This window comes from Polypterus senegalus, chromosome 7, assembly GCF_016835505.1.
Source record: "Polypterus senegalus isolate Bchr_013 chromosome 7, ASM1683550v1, whole genome shotgun sequence".
NCBI classification, from domain to species: Eukaryota; Metazoa; Chordata; class Cladistia; order Polypteriformes; family Polypteridae; genus Polypterus; species Polypterus senegalus.
In genome coordinates, this window is record NC_053160.1 from 40,845,219 (window position 1) to 40,858,704 (window position 13,486).

At 36.6% G+C, this 13,486-nt stretch overlaps 1 protein-coding gene across 7 annotated transcripts in view; it reads left to right on the forward strand.

Moving 5' to 3' along the window:
* The window catches only part of wdfy3 (WD repeat and FYVE domain containing 3), a 335,886-nt gene that overhangs the window by 122,819 nt on the left and 199,581 nt on the right, over positions 1–13,486 (forward strand). For all 7 annotated transcript variants that reach the window (XM_039758522.1, XM_039758515.1, XM_039758516.1 and 4 more), the window contains exons 7-8: positions 4,987–5,173; positions 6,316–6,482. In XM_039758522.1, coding sequence (XP_039614456.1) covers positions 4,987–5,173; positions 6,316–6,482 — 354 coding nt within the window. The remainder of the gene's footprint in view (positions 1–4,986; positions 5,174–6,315; positions 6,483–13,486) is intronic.

The window sequence follows — 13,486 nt, forward strand, 5'->3', positions numbered from 1 at the left end:
TACAATCCTTGCCTGTGTGTTTTGAATTTTTGTTTATTAGTAAGTGAACAATTTGAGTTGTCTGAACGTAAAGCATTGTAGTCGTCAAGTTTGCTTGAAAATGATTGAATTTTACAGTATTATTAAGATGTAAATTTACTTGTCATAATATGTATAATATTTTTTAGCAATTATAATTTACTGTATGTGCTTAACATTAAGGAATATAACCAAAAAACACTCAAAGTTTTAAAGAAACAAATATGAGCATCTTGGGTTCCGTTCCTGTGAACCTCATTGTCCATGTCCATTTTTCATGGTCTGCATGAGCTTTCTTCCCACAATTCCAAATATGTGCAGGTTAGGTATACTGGTCATTCCACCGTGACCCAGTGTGGATGTACCTGTGTGTATGTGTGTTGGTGGGCATGCTACTCCCCCCAAAGTCCCCAGTCTTGAATTACATCAAGTGAGCTTGAGAATGATATTGCTTGTAACTACTATACAAGAATTTCTGGCATCCTGTCCAGAAGAAACGGTGGTCCTTTCCCTGGAAGGGAGGCCAGGATAATGAAGGTCTGGCGAAGTTGACCTTTTTGGAGTATATACTCCCCGATAGGCTATAGAGTATTGTTCTTGTGTTGGACCTGTCATTTTCCAGATGACGAGGCATGTTGGAAATGTTAGTCCCATGAAACAACTCTGCTCCATGCCATGGGTACCGTGGTGGGGGTGGCAGGGGTGAGCCCTCACTACTTTTAAAACTACCTGCCTGACCTGGAAGTGTTTACTTTGGACTTGCATTACACAATGTTAGCCCTTCCAGAGTCTGGTTTATAGGAGACCTCGGCCTCACTTCGGGGAGTCAGAGTCGGTAGGCAGGAGACAACCCTTGCGTGCTGTGTAAAGGTATTCGGATGATGTATTTGTGTCAGTTGTGGATGACAAGGGGTGTCACTGAGCCCTGGACACAACTAACATGAAAACAGAATTATTAGTATTATTATTTTAACCTTACCAAATTTTGTTTTGTTTTTGGAGCAGTGCTTGCCATGAACAGCAGTAAATTTACCTCGGCAGTGGGGATTTTCAATTAATTATATTAGAAAATGTGTGGTTTTTTTTAATGCTTGTTTTTTATGTAGCAGATGTAAACATTTTTGGTAGTGGTTATTAAATCTGAAAATGTAAAATATTAGTTAAGCCTTGATTATTAGAAATGCAAAGAAGAGTGCACATTACACATGAAATTATCAAATAACACATTATACATGCAAAAAAAAAATAGTTTAACTGGAGGCCCGTCTAATAGCAGTAATGATACAATAAATCCACCCAGAATATGAAAAAAAAAGTAAATTATTTGAAAAGTTGTTCTGCCTCCTTGTAAAGCTGACTCATACATACTAGGCTAAAACATGACCTTGAGGAGTGCATAAATCTCTGCAAATTTAGTAAAAGACAAATAATTTGACTAATCTGTGAAATGGGGCAGTGATGCTGCAAAAAATGCATAGTTGGGTCAGTTTTCAATACAATTTATTACCTTATCAATCACAAACTGCTGAATTCACTATTGTTATCAGCAGCTAAATTGCTCTAGTGCAAGGAATCTGTCAAACCGATAAACAAGGAAACTTCCTATCCTGCCAGTCCTATCAGTATTTATTCCACAGCTCGAGGACATGTTTGCCAAAGCAAGATGAATACTGACAAAGGGAAAAGTTTGACACATCACAGCTGATGAAGCAAAAGCACATTAGCTAGTCACAGTACTTTGACTGACCAGAAGTTTATTCTGACATGGAGATGCACCATGCCTGTTTTATTTAATAGATTTCACTTTTATGAGCCCTCGTAAGGTGTTTTGGTGAAAAAGTGACTAAATTACAAATAAAATTAAGACATATTACTCCAGTGAGAATTTCATTATGCCTCTTATACTGCAAATACACCACATGTGTCAACCAGTGTTTTTTTTTTTTTTTGTTTTGTTTTTTGTTTTTTTTACTTTTAAAAAATGTACCATCCTGCAATGGAAACATCATTCTCAAAACTGCACAATCTAAGTCAAGATTGTGAAACACCAGAGGATGTCCCGGCAGGATGGAGGCAATTAGTAGACAGTCCTTCTCAGGACCAATTAATGCACACACCCACACAGAAGTCAATGACCACTTAACCTAACTGGCACATATTTCAGAATGTGATAGTAAAACTGGAGTATCAAGAGCAAACACAGATGAAGAATGTGCAAAATACACATAGACAATATCCAGGTGCAGGATATAAACTGAAAATCCTGGATCCAAGTGGCAGAAGCACTAACCACTGAGTGACCCTTATTTTAGAAATAAATATTTTTAGATTTTACGTTTTACCAATTCAAGCACTGTTTTCACGTTAGTGTTTTAGCATAGACAAAAATGTGATTACTTTTACGAGGACCTGACTATGCTGCAAAAGCAGCAGTAATTCTTCACAAACATGTCCAGCCCTGAATTTAATACTACTTAAATGTACAGTTTGAATACATTTAAATTTTTATAATCTAAAATTAATTTCGATCATTAGTCCAGTTGGTTTTTTATTAGGTCAGGTCCTTCAACTCCCATCATCTTAGTTATTAGAGTGGTAAACTCTTAAATAAAACAATACCAAGCAGCAGGCAGCTTGAATGAGTGTCCAAGCCCAGTTTATTGGACTCTGGTGAAGTTTCACAGATTCAAAGTCTTATGTGAATTGTATTTTCCTTTTGCTAGGTCCCGCTTATAATTTCATGATGTCACATGAATGGAAGGCACAGTTCTCTTGTCTTTCCTTTGAACATATTAGCCTTAACCCAGGAACATCTGATTACCATATGGTGGTATCCCTCATTACAAACCTTTAGTCCCTTCCTGTACAGAGAGCTGAACATGTTCTCAGGCATCCTGTGTTTTCAGTCAAAATGAAGTGTGATAGTAATAAAAAAATCACTTTAGTAAGTTCTAAAATTAAGAGTGAAAATCATGTAGACACCAGTTGTGGGCTGTCTTCTTGCCAGTGAGATCCCTGACTGGTAACCATGTCTGGTTTAGAAGTAAAAAATCAAGATAAATTTGAATAATTGCTTAAAATAATTTTTCTTATCAATATTGTTTTTGTGGGAAAATATTTTATAAAAGTTGATGATCATGTGCATGAATTGTAGCCTAATTCAAAATTGCATTATAAATTACATTTCATTCCCACTGTAATGAAAGGATTTGAGAGACTTAGACACTCCAATATTCCAGATTCTCTGGGCCACCTTTAGTTTATTTATTTCCACAACTGGCCCACAAAGGATGCCATTCATTCTATCTTGGTACACTTGGGTAGTAAAATCTGCTATGCCCAAATACTGTCTATTAGACTACATATCATCATTTAACATTGTTCATCAAAGCTGATTAACTATTTATTCACTTTGGAAATTGGTGCCAACCTTAAATTGAATTTTGGAGTTTTAACTAGTGCAGAGATCCTCAGCTCAGCTCAGCACAGACAGTAACAGAGTAGAATAGAACCCCATGTTGTATTCCTTGTTCAAGTATGACTATCTGGCAAAGCACCCCTCTAATTCAATTCAAATTCACAATTTTTGCTTATAGTACCACCATTCTCAGCTTAGAGAAAAGAAATTTGCCTTTACAGTCAGTGATGAAAGGATAACAACCTTTACCTTAATGTCAGCAAAGCCAAAGAGCTGTTTATAAAATCCAAGGAGCAGAAGGACAATCCTGCTTCCATTTACAATGGATATGCTTTAGAGAAGACCATGAGCTTTACATTACTTTAAGCAGCTATCACTGATAATATGAAGTGAGCACAACTCACTTCAGCTATTGCTGACGAGGCTCACCAGTGCCTTTATTTTCTTTGATGTTCAAAGCCAGGATGTCTCCATTTTTGCAGACCAACTTCTATAGCAGCACAGTGGAATCTGCTCTTACTGGCAACATAACATACTATTATGACACATACTCAGCCGAGTCCTGCAGAATAGTGCATTGGGTGGTGAAGCTGACACAGAATATTATGGGGAACATCTCTATTTTGTTCAGGGCATATAATACAATTCACCTTGGAATTTTAAACAATATTACATATTAAAGATATCGGCCATTCTTCACAAACATTTTCTCCCTCTTCCTTACCTGCAATTGATATAGAGTTACTGGCACATGCACACTGTCATAATAACAATTGCATAATTTGTTCTTGCATAATTTTCTGATTATTCCTTTAATGTATTGTTATATTTGTCATGTCTTGTTTATATTGTACTACTGTACTGACTTTAGTCTATAGAAGTAAGAATTTTGAAGCACTGTGTGAAGTTCATAGTAAATTTAAATTTTAACTTAAAGCATATCAGTATGAACATATACAGTATAATAAAAAAATGCTGAGATTTTTGAATGGTATTTATTAAAAATTGATTTGGGTTACCCTATAAGCCCTATATGAATAACATAGTACAATAAGTAAAAAACATGTAAAAGTAAAATGCTTGTTTCTTTATAGGCTTATGTATGTTACTTTTATTCAGATGGTGCAAACAAGGCTATCACTTACTTGTCTGAAGCATTAAATGTGGGCTTCAAACTGTTTCCCTGTTGAATTTCGGATTAAGAACTGGGATTTGTAGCTATGTATTGTGCATAATGTGCTTACAAACTCCTTATATTGATACTCTCAATGAAAGTGCTTTTTCTAATTAAAGATTTATTGATTAATAAATGAACATTATTGTGGTATTTGTGTATGCACTGTACATCTGTGAAAAACCTAGGCTGAGACAATTAAAGAGTAAATTGAAGGTTTACGGTGTTAATGTATAAGAGTAACCCATTTTTTCCTATTTTTTCATTAGATCATGTATGTTAAAAGTCAGCAATTAATCAGCCAGTTAAATGTTTTGCAGTGTTATTTTTGCAAAGAATGTTTGCTTGACTGTGAACTCTCTATGTTCAATTTCAGAAAAAGAATGTTTAGCCACATGCATACAAAATATGCAACAGTCAGATGACCTTTCACCCCTTGAGATTGTTGAAATGTTTGCTGGCCTTTCTTGCTTTTTAAAAGACTCAAGTGATGTATCACAAACTCTTCTGGATGATTTCCGGTTATGTCAAGGGTACACGTTCCTCTGTGATCTGATGCTGAGGTATGTAAGCCTGCAGTATTGATTGATAAGTGAACCTAAATAAAGTATTTGTTGGCTTTCCCTGCCAAAATAAAATGTTCTTATATTAGGATTAAATTTGTAAAATTTTAAACATTGCACAATTACTCTTCATGTATTGATTTTGCAAGCCTGTTTATTCCAATTTAAAAGCTTAGACATATTGCAAATATACTGTATCACTTGGGACATTCTCTCACACACTCACACTAATTCTGTGTTACCCATAAACCTTACAGGATTGTGTGAGAGACATGCTGATATATACACACTGCACACAGCTGATATTCTCTGCCACAATGTCTCCCTATTTTATTTTATTGAACATCAAGAGACATGATCACCTTCATAATTATGTTTTTCTCAGAAAGTCACCACTTTAGTGTTTTTTATTCGTGGTTTATTAGGAATTAGGAAGTTTTCTGGAGTACAGTGCAGTCAGTGACTTAACAGGGTGAAGTGTTGGCTTTCTGGCTAAGGATCTGTTTTTTGGTATCAGGAAGGTTGCCGGGTCACATCCCAATACTGCCAGAAGGAATCCTACTCTGTTGGGCCCTTGAGCCAAGGCCCTTATCCTGAAAATTGCTTTGGGGCACTGTATAATGGCTTACCCTGTGCTCTGACCCACAAAGGTCATGTGAAAAGACTTGTATTAGTAAGTATATAAAAGAAAAATCTAAATTTAAAAGTGGCAAAAAACTGCAAATGAGAATGCCCAGGAAAAACTAGTATAATCAGATCTGTCTGCCATTAATAAAGAGGAAAGTCTCTTGTTTTTAATATAACACCTTCAGGGACATTTTATTTTGGAACATTCTGGGTTTAGCTGTTTCACTGACACATCCTCTGACCCTCCTGAAGCTGATTTGTCTTATTATGGGTCTTCCTTCTTCACTGTTTAACTAAGGTTTCTTTGGAACTTCATTAACCAGCTTCAGATGAGAAAACATTAAAATCACTTCTGTGATAACCTGCATGCTGTACAGTACAGGATTAAGCTGTAGTCTCTTTAAATATGCTTTTAAAGAAATACTGTTGATTTTTATTGGATTAGCTTCTGTTTTTTTCATACACTGCATATTTATGTTTAAGTATGAAGTTATAATACTGGCACATTTCTATAGGCTTGAACAAGCAAAAGAAGATGATTCAAAAGACGCTCTTAAAGACTTAGTAAACTTGGTGACATCACTGACAACATATGGTGTTGGTGAACTGAAGACCACTGGTGTTACTACAGGAGCCCCTTTCCTCCTTCCAGGATTTGCTGTTCCTCAGCCAGCAGGAAAAGGTATAGTTTTATGCCGAGTGGTGTTGTTTATTAAGGTTGATGTGTTTTTGTAGCAATAAGTTTAAGTGTAGTTTTTCTTTGAGTTTTGACTTTATGTGACAGTGCAGGTTGGCTCCATGCTCCCTGTTGCGTTCAGGAGCCTCTTGGACCTGACACTGTCGATAGTCATGAGCAGGATGAGCTTGGCAGATGAGGACAAACTCACATAAAGCAAAGGGGTAGGTGAAACTGTAACATAGTGCTTTTATTAAAAACAATTCAAAAACCAATAGTGTCCATAAATTGTGCAAAGTTCAATAAATAAATAATCCCATAGAAGAAGTGTTAAAAATGAATAAATAAATATATATATAAAATCAACAGTGCAGGAAACCTTCCCTTAAAGCTCATGCTCTGGTGCAGTCCATTAAAACCACCATCTCCCCCAGCTTATCCTTCTAGACCTTGTAGCTGAGGAGCCACCTACCCAATAGACTTAGCCTTCTCTCTTTTGCAGTCTACAGGTCCGGGTCCTGGCTACTTCCATGGCCACACAGTAGAGCTTCAGATCCTGAACTAGGCTCGGGCCCTTCCCTGCCATGGACAAAGGAAAGGCGGTGCTTCTGTCATTGACTCCTACTGCCTTCCCAGACTTGCATGAAGCCACACTTCTCTTGTTCGCTCCCACACCCTTTTAAGTTGTTCATCTGGAGTGAACCATCACCGCCACCCCAAATGTTGGCTGCTTGCTGTCCTTGTGGGGCTCTCCTATTCCTGGCTGTCTGCCTCCCCACTCCTGCACTGGCTCTTTCCTATTTCTTGCCTGCTTCACATTCTCTACTTTAATCTCCATTTGTCTCTTGTTTTCCCTTTCTTTTTCTTCTTTTTGCTCTTGAGCTCCCCTATTACATGTTGGAGAGCGGTTGCAGGTGTGATCAGCAGATTGCTGCCCTGGGCTGATAATGAGACAATCAGAACGCCCGCATGTGCCAGCAAGGCAGGCAATGCAAGGATGGCTGACCACCTTGCACCAACCCGGAGACGAGCCATCTTCTCAGCAGATTGCTCACACCTGCTTCACTCCGCAGCGCAAGCCAGCAGGGCATGTCAGGAAATTATGTAGATGCCACATGGGCTGAATGGGCATCATGGCCCAATGGGTATTGATATCCAGGGCCGCTGCCTTCTAGCGTGCTGGGGGAGTAAAAAACCACCAGCAACATCTTCTCTTTTCAGTGGGCTGTCCATCAATCCCTTTTGGTCCTTCCTTCTGGGTCTGGGTCTGATCCCTTTCTCTTCCCTGGCTGGGATTCCTATCTGCCTCTTAGGAGCCTTGTGTCTGGGTAAGGAACCATCCCTTCTTCTGGCCAGGATGCCGATGTGGCATCTACATAGTGCAGTAATGTATTTTGTAATGCATGTAGTAATAAAATTCAGTGCATTTTTCATTTTGACATATGGCGCATTGCCAACATTAGCACTGTTTTTTACGAATCCCTTACAAAATGATATATAACAGAGACATAACAACTGAATACACACACACACAGGCACTTGGTCTTTTATTGAGCTGGATTATCCATTGACAAGCACGGAGAATTAATCACTTAAAACATCAGATACTATATTTGTTAATAAAATACAAACTACCATATAATATAGCACCAAACAACTTGCATTATTTTCCTCCAAATATTATTTTTAGTGCCTTTGTATATACACTTTAATGGATTAGTGATAAAAAAAACACTTTTAATCTCAGTTGAATGTTTTTGGCATATGAATATACAGTATTTATAGGTTTTCATTTGCATTAGAATGTTAATTTGCTAATTAATATTATAAGGGAAGGGCAGAAAAGCAATTAAAGTTAAAATGAAATTTCAGAGTCTGTGCAAAATGGAAAAAATGTTTTTTGTTGTTTTGTTAAAAATAATATACACAAAAATAAATTTGGTCCGCAGTACAACATGTTTTTGATAGGTCTCTGAACAATGCTTTTGTAATTGACAAGGAAATTATATAGTGTTCAAAACAGGCGTGAAGTTATGATTTGAGTTGTTCTATCTTGGGCTTAACTTCTCCTTGTGCTATTTCTGTTTTCTTTGCTAACCAGTGTAGCTTGTGCTTTGAGAACACAAAAATCAAACAGGGTGCAAAATACAAGAGAAATGAAAAGAAGAATCCTGGTTGAAATGATTTCCAAGTACTCTTGACAGGAAGTTCGTAAATATAGTAGCATGCATACATGTTATAATGTGTGGATACACATTTAATAGCTAATTTATATACAGTGTGTTACTGTATTTTAAAAATTGTACACATTAAGAATCTAAATATATTTTTTTGCTTTTGTGGCAAATTGCTTTGATTTTTATTGTATCATGCTATCAACAAAGAACTGTGGCATTTAGATTTGAATCCTCCCCCAGTAGTTTGTAGTTTAAAAACAAAGTTAGGAAGAAGACTTAACGTGATGTAACACTGACATTCCTGCTTAATTCAGTTCAGCATTCATCATTCCAACAGCATCGTGAAGCAGCCTTGGACATCTATCATCATCTAACCACACTCGCACAGAACCAATATGGAAACTCTAATAATAATAATTAATTACACTTATATAGCACTTTCTTCACTGTCCAAAACTCTTTACATAGACCAAGGTGAACCACTTTAACCACTACCAGTATGTACGACCCACCTGGGTGATGTGGCAGCAGCCATTATTGTGCAAGTACACTTGCCACACATTGGTTATCAGGTGGTGAAGTGGTAGTTAGCCAATTAGAGACAGAGAATGATTAGGGGGCCATATTGACCAGGCCATGGTGGAAAATTTAGCCAGGACATCAGGATAAAGCCTACTCTTCAAAAGATGTCCAGAAATCTCTAATGACTACAGTGAGTTAGGATCTCAGATTTACATTGAAAGGCACAATTTGTTCAGCACAGTATACCCATCACTTTAGTGGGGCATTGAGATCCTTACACAGACCACAGAGTTAGTGCCCCCTGCTGGCTTCACCAACGACTTTTCCAGCAGCAACCCAAGCTTTTCATAGATTGTCTCCCATCCAAGTACTGGCTGGGCCCAAACATGCTTAGCTTTGGGTGTCAGACCTGTTTTGAAACGCAGGTGGTATGGCTGCTGCCTAATTAACCTAATGTGTATATCTTTAGATATATGGGATGAAAACTGGAGTACCTAGAGGAAAGCCCATCCTGATATGAGGAGAACCAGCAGACTTCACATGGACAATTACCAAATATCAGATTCATACACAGGATCTGTGATGCAGCAGTGCTGCTCATTGTACTACTGTGTAGTCCTTGAAAACCAGAGGTGTTGTGGGCCGTTTCACTGGTACAACTTCTGGTTCAATCATGTATTTTAAAACTTTACCCACTCCAACAATAACATGTTTGTTTATATCCATTCATCACTATTCTGAGAGTTGGGAGGAGGAGAAGCAAGACTAGCCTGGTTCAAAGTGTGTGTCAAAGTGAAGCAATCAATTAAAATACATATTCCTATGTAATTACACCCTGAATTCACAGTGTTATCCTTTGATATTAAACTTACATAGTCTTGCTTTCTTGAGGAGATTGAAAACAAATAGATCTTTTTGGAAAATAAGAATTGATGAACATTGATATAAATAAAAAATATAACTAATTTCTTATATTCGTTCCATTCTTTGTTGCTAGAATCTCATTGTAAACTCAGTTACATGTTTCTAGACAGATTTAAATTTCTTTATGGATAGAGCTTTAAAGTCAAAGCAATTATGTAGCAAATAATAATGTTGTCATCTTTTTCCTTTTTGCTTTGTTTATTCACGCTTATAATGAAAGAGCCATAGTAATAAATTATATATCAGTTGAATTTTGAGACTGCATAAAATAAATAAGATAATTCAACACTGCCTGAAGCAACCGAGGCAAGATCTGATAATTATTTAGGTGTAAATAATTCATACTTGAAATTCAACTACAAAGTAACACATTATAACATTCTCAGTTTCAAATTTGTGGATATTATCTGCAATGGGATCACATTAAACCTCCTATTGCCTTGCCTGCAAGAATGTGAAAGACCTAAATCATTGGTTAGTAAGATTCATTTTAGTATAATATTGGAGCTGTAATAAAATAATACAACAGTAAACACTAAGTAAGAGAACAGACAATTTATTCCATCTAGATTGTTTGCTAGCTAATAACTGCTTTCTCAATATGGCAGCTGAATTGTATAATTTGTTTTGTTTTTTTGTTTTTTTTGTTGAATTTACTTCACTTCCTCTTCTTTTCAGTCTGTGGTACAATTTATTTACAATATTTATTTACAATATATTTACATTTATGTTTATTTAGCTTAGCAGACATTTTTGTTGAAAGCGACTTACAAAAGAGGTCAACATAGTCGAGTTAAAATTGGTCTGGGGGAATGTTTGGGAACAGGACAATGTTACAGAATGGATCATTACAAGTGAAGAGTTCAGAACAAAAACTCCTTGGTTATAAAATCCTAATAAAGCTAATATCACTAGGACAGAAACTTGCCAAACAAGAGTCTACAAACACTTCTTAAACACATTGAGGGAGTCAGAGTTTCAAATGGAGGCGGGCAGCTTATTTCACCAGGTAGGAGGTACCTTGAGCAAGGGAAATGCGTGATATAAAAAATGTATTATTATTATTATCATCATCATCATCATCCAAAAAAAAAATCTGGATTGAGAATTGGTGCTATGAAATGGCATCATCACCAGAAGTCATTCATCAGTACACCTGACTAAACAAGAAGTAGCATGAGATCTCAGGTTTCTCCATATATATAGGTTCTGGCCAATTGACTACTTGTTTGGTAAGCATCAAGAATATAAACTTAATACATGCTTCTACAGGGAGCCAATGTTGTGCTGTGAAAAGAGGAGTGAAATGTCCCTGCTGCATATTCAGTCATCTGCAGGGCCTAGTGACACATAGTGGTACTCCTGCCAGCAGAGATATGCAATAGTCCATACATATCAAGACCAAGGCTTGGAACAGGAGCTGTGCTGCATACTCAAAATATATAATTGAATAGCAATCCTCCTAGTACTCTTTTTGTTAAAGACATTATCTGCCTACAAATTTAAGTAGCTACATAGTCTGAGGCGAGTCCATGTGTGTGCATGTTTTTCTGTGCACGTGTATGTGTTGCACATTTTTAGAGTGAGCAGGGAGACTTTTAAATTAAAAGAGGATCATCTTACTTTCTATTTAAATGCAACAGAAGAAATTATTATAATGGCCTCAAAATGTTAACTTTAAGTTAAGAAAGAATTTACACGTTTTAATCATTTTCTGATCATGTTTTGACCTTTTCCTGTGTGATTTCTTTGTATGAGTTTGTGCCTGTCTTGGTGGCTATGGTTTGCATACTGTAACTCTGTGAATGGCTCAATTGATTGCAGTTAAATTAAATCTCCATATCTTCTGTCCCTAAATTTTTTTTTTTTAATATTTATGGTAAAAAGTTTAGAAAAGTTAACGACCTAAATATTTAGTTCATAGTATTTTACAAGATTTCCATTTTTTCTTGTCTGCTGTAATTTTACATTTAAAGCAGAAAAGGGATTTGCTGTCTTTGATTTCACAAGTGTTTTTCATGGTAATGTTTTAGATGTAACTGATTCGGAATTTAGCATGTTTGCTTATTTGTTTGAAATGGTTAATGAAATTGTCAGATAAAGATAAGGATTTCTGGGTATGGCTAAGTACTCACGAGCTGAAAATTTAGCACTTGAAATCTGTTTATTTTTTATTTATACAAATTTTGCACACATTCATTTTATATTGTTTCAGTTATTGTATATATCCAGTGGTCCAACGTTATCATCTTCCAGTACAAAGTTTCAGACTAAAATAAAATAAATGTTGCTTTAACTCCTGATATTGTGGACCTTGAAGCTTAGACATGCTGCTAATGGTCAGAATATGAAGAAAGCTGTATCATTGGTCCATATTTGTTTAAGTGTATGCCTTTCAGTCGGGAATAACCAACATTAGAGGTGAAAAACATATTCTGTTCAGTTTTCAATTCAACACTGGCTAACTATCTTTACACGGTACAGTTCACAGATTTTTAATCAGTGCTGCCCTTACAATTACACATTACGTACATATAATTCATAATATTAAGTTACACCATACCTAATGTGCATAGAGTTCCTTTAACTGCCCTTTAGTGAAGTCTATGCAGGGTACATTGAAGTACCTCAAAATTGTGAGGGTGCTAAACAAAAAAATGGCTAGCTTTGCCTGAAATGATTTTTTAAATAAGGGGGTATATGTATAAAAGAAAAGAAAGATACTTCCTCGAAGCTGTCAGCCCTAAAGTCAGAAAATATGAATATGATAAATTTTAATCTATACTAATAAAAGGCAAAGCCCTGACTGACTGACTCAATCACTCACTCACTCATTACTAATTCTCCAAGTTCCCGTGTGGGTAGAAGGCTGAAATTTGGCAGGTTCATTCCTTACAGCTTACTTACAAAAGTTGGGCAGGTTTCATTTCGAAATTCTACGCGTAATGGTCATAACTGGAAGCAATTTTTCTCCATTTACTGTAATGGAGTTGAGCTCGAAAGCCGTGGGGGGCGGGGTTTCGTGTGACATCATCACGCTTCCCACGTAATCACGTTAACTGACTGTCAACGCAGTGCGTAGAAAACCAGGAAGAGCTCCAAAAAGCGCTGAAATCATGCATTATATAATTTGGAAGGCAGCGAAACAATAAGAAGCGAGCGAGTGACATATACAACCATATTCATGAGTGCTGCTACTTCGGAAACAAAGCACGGTGCAAACCTAAAGTTTAAATTAAGTTCATCGACAGGCTGCCGCTGCCGTTTGTCATGCCCACGGGTAATGCGGGATACAAGTTTAATGAGAGGACGCAGGATATAAACGAGAGTTTTGATCACTTTGTAGCTAAGTTAAAATTACTGGTGAAGGGCTGTGCATATGGAAAT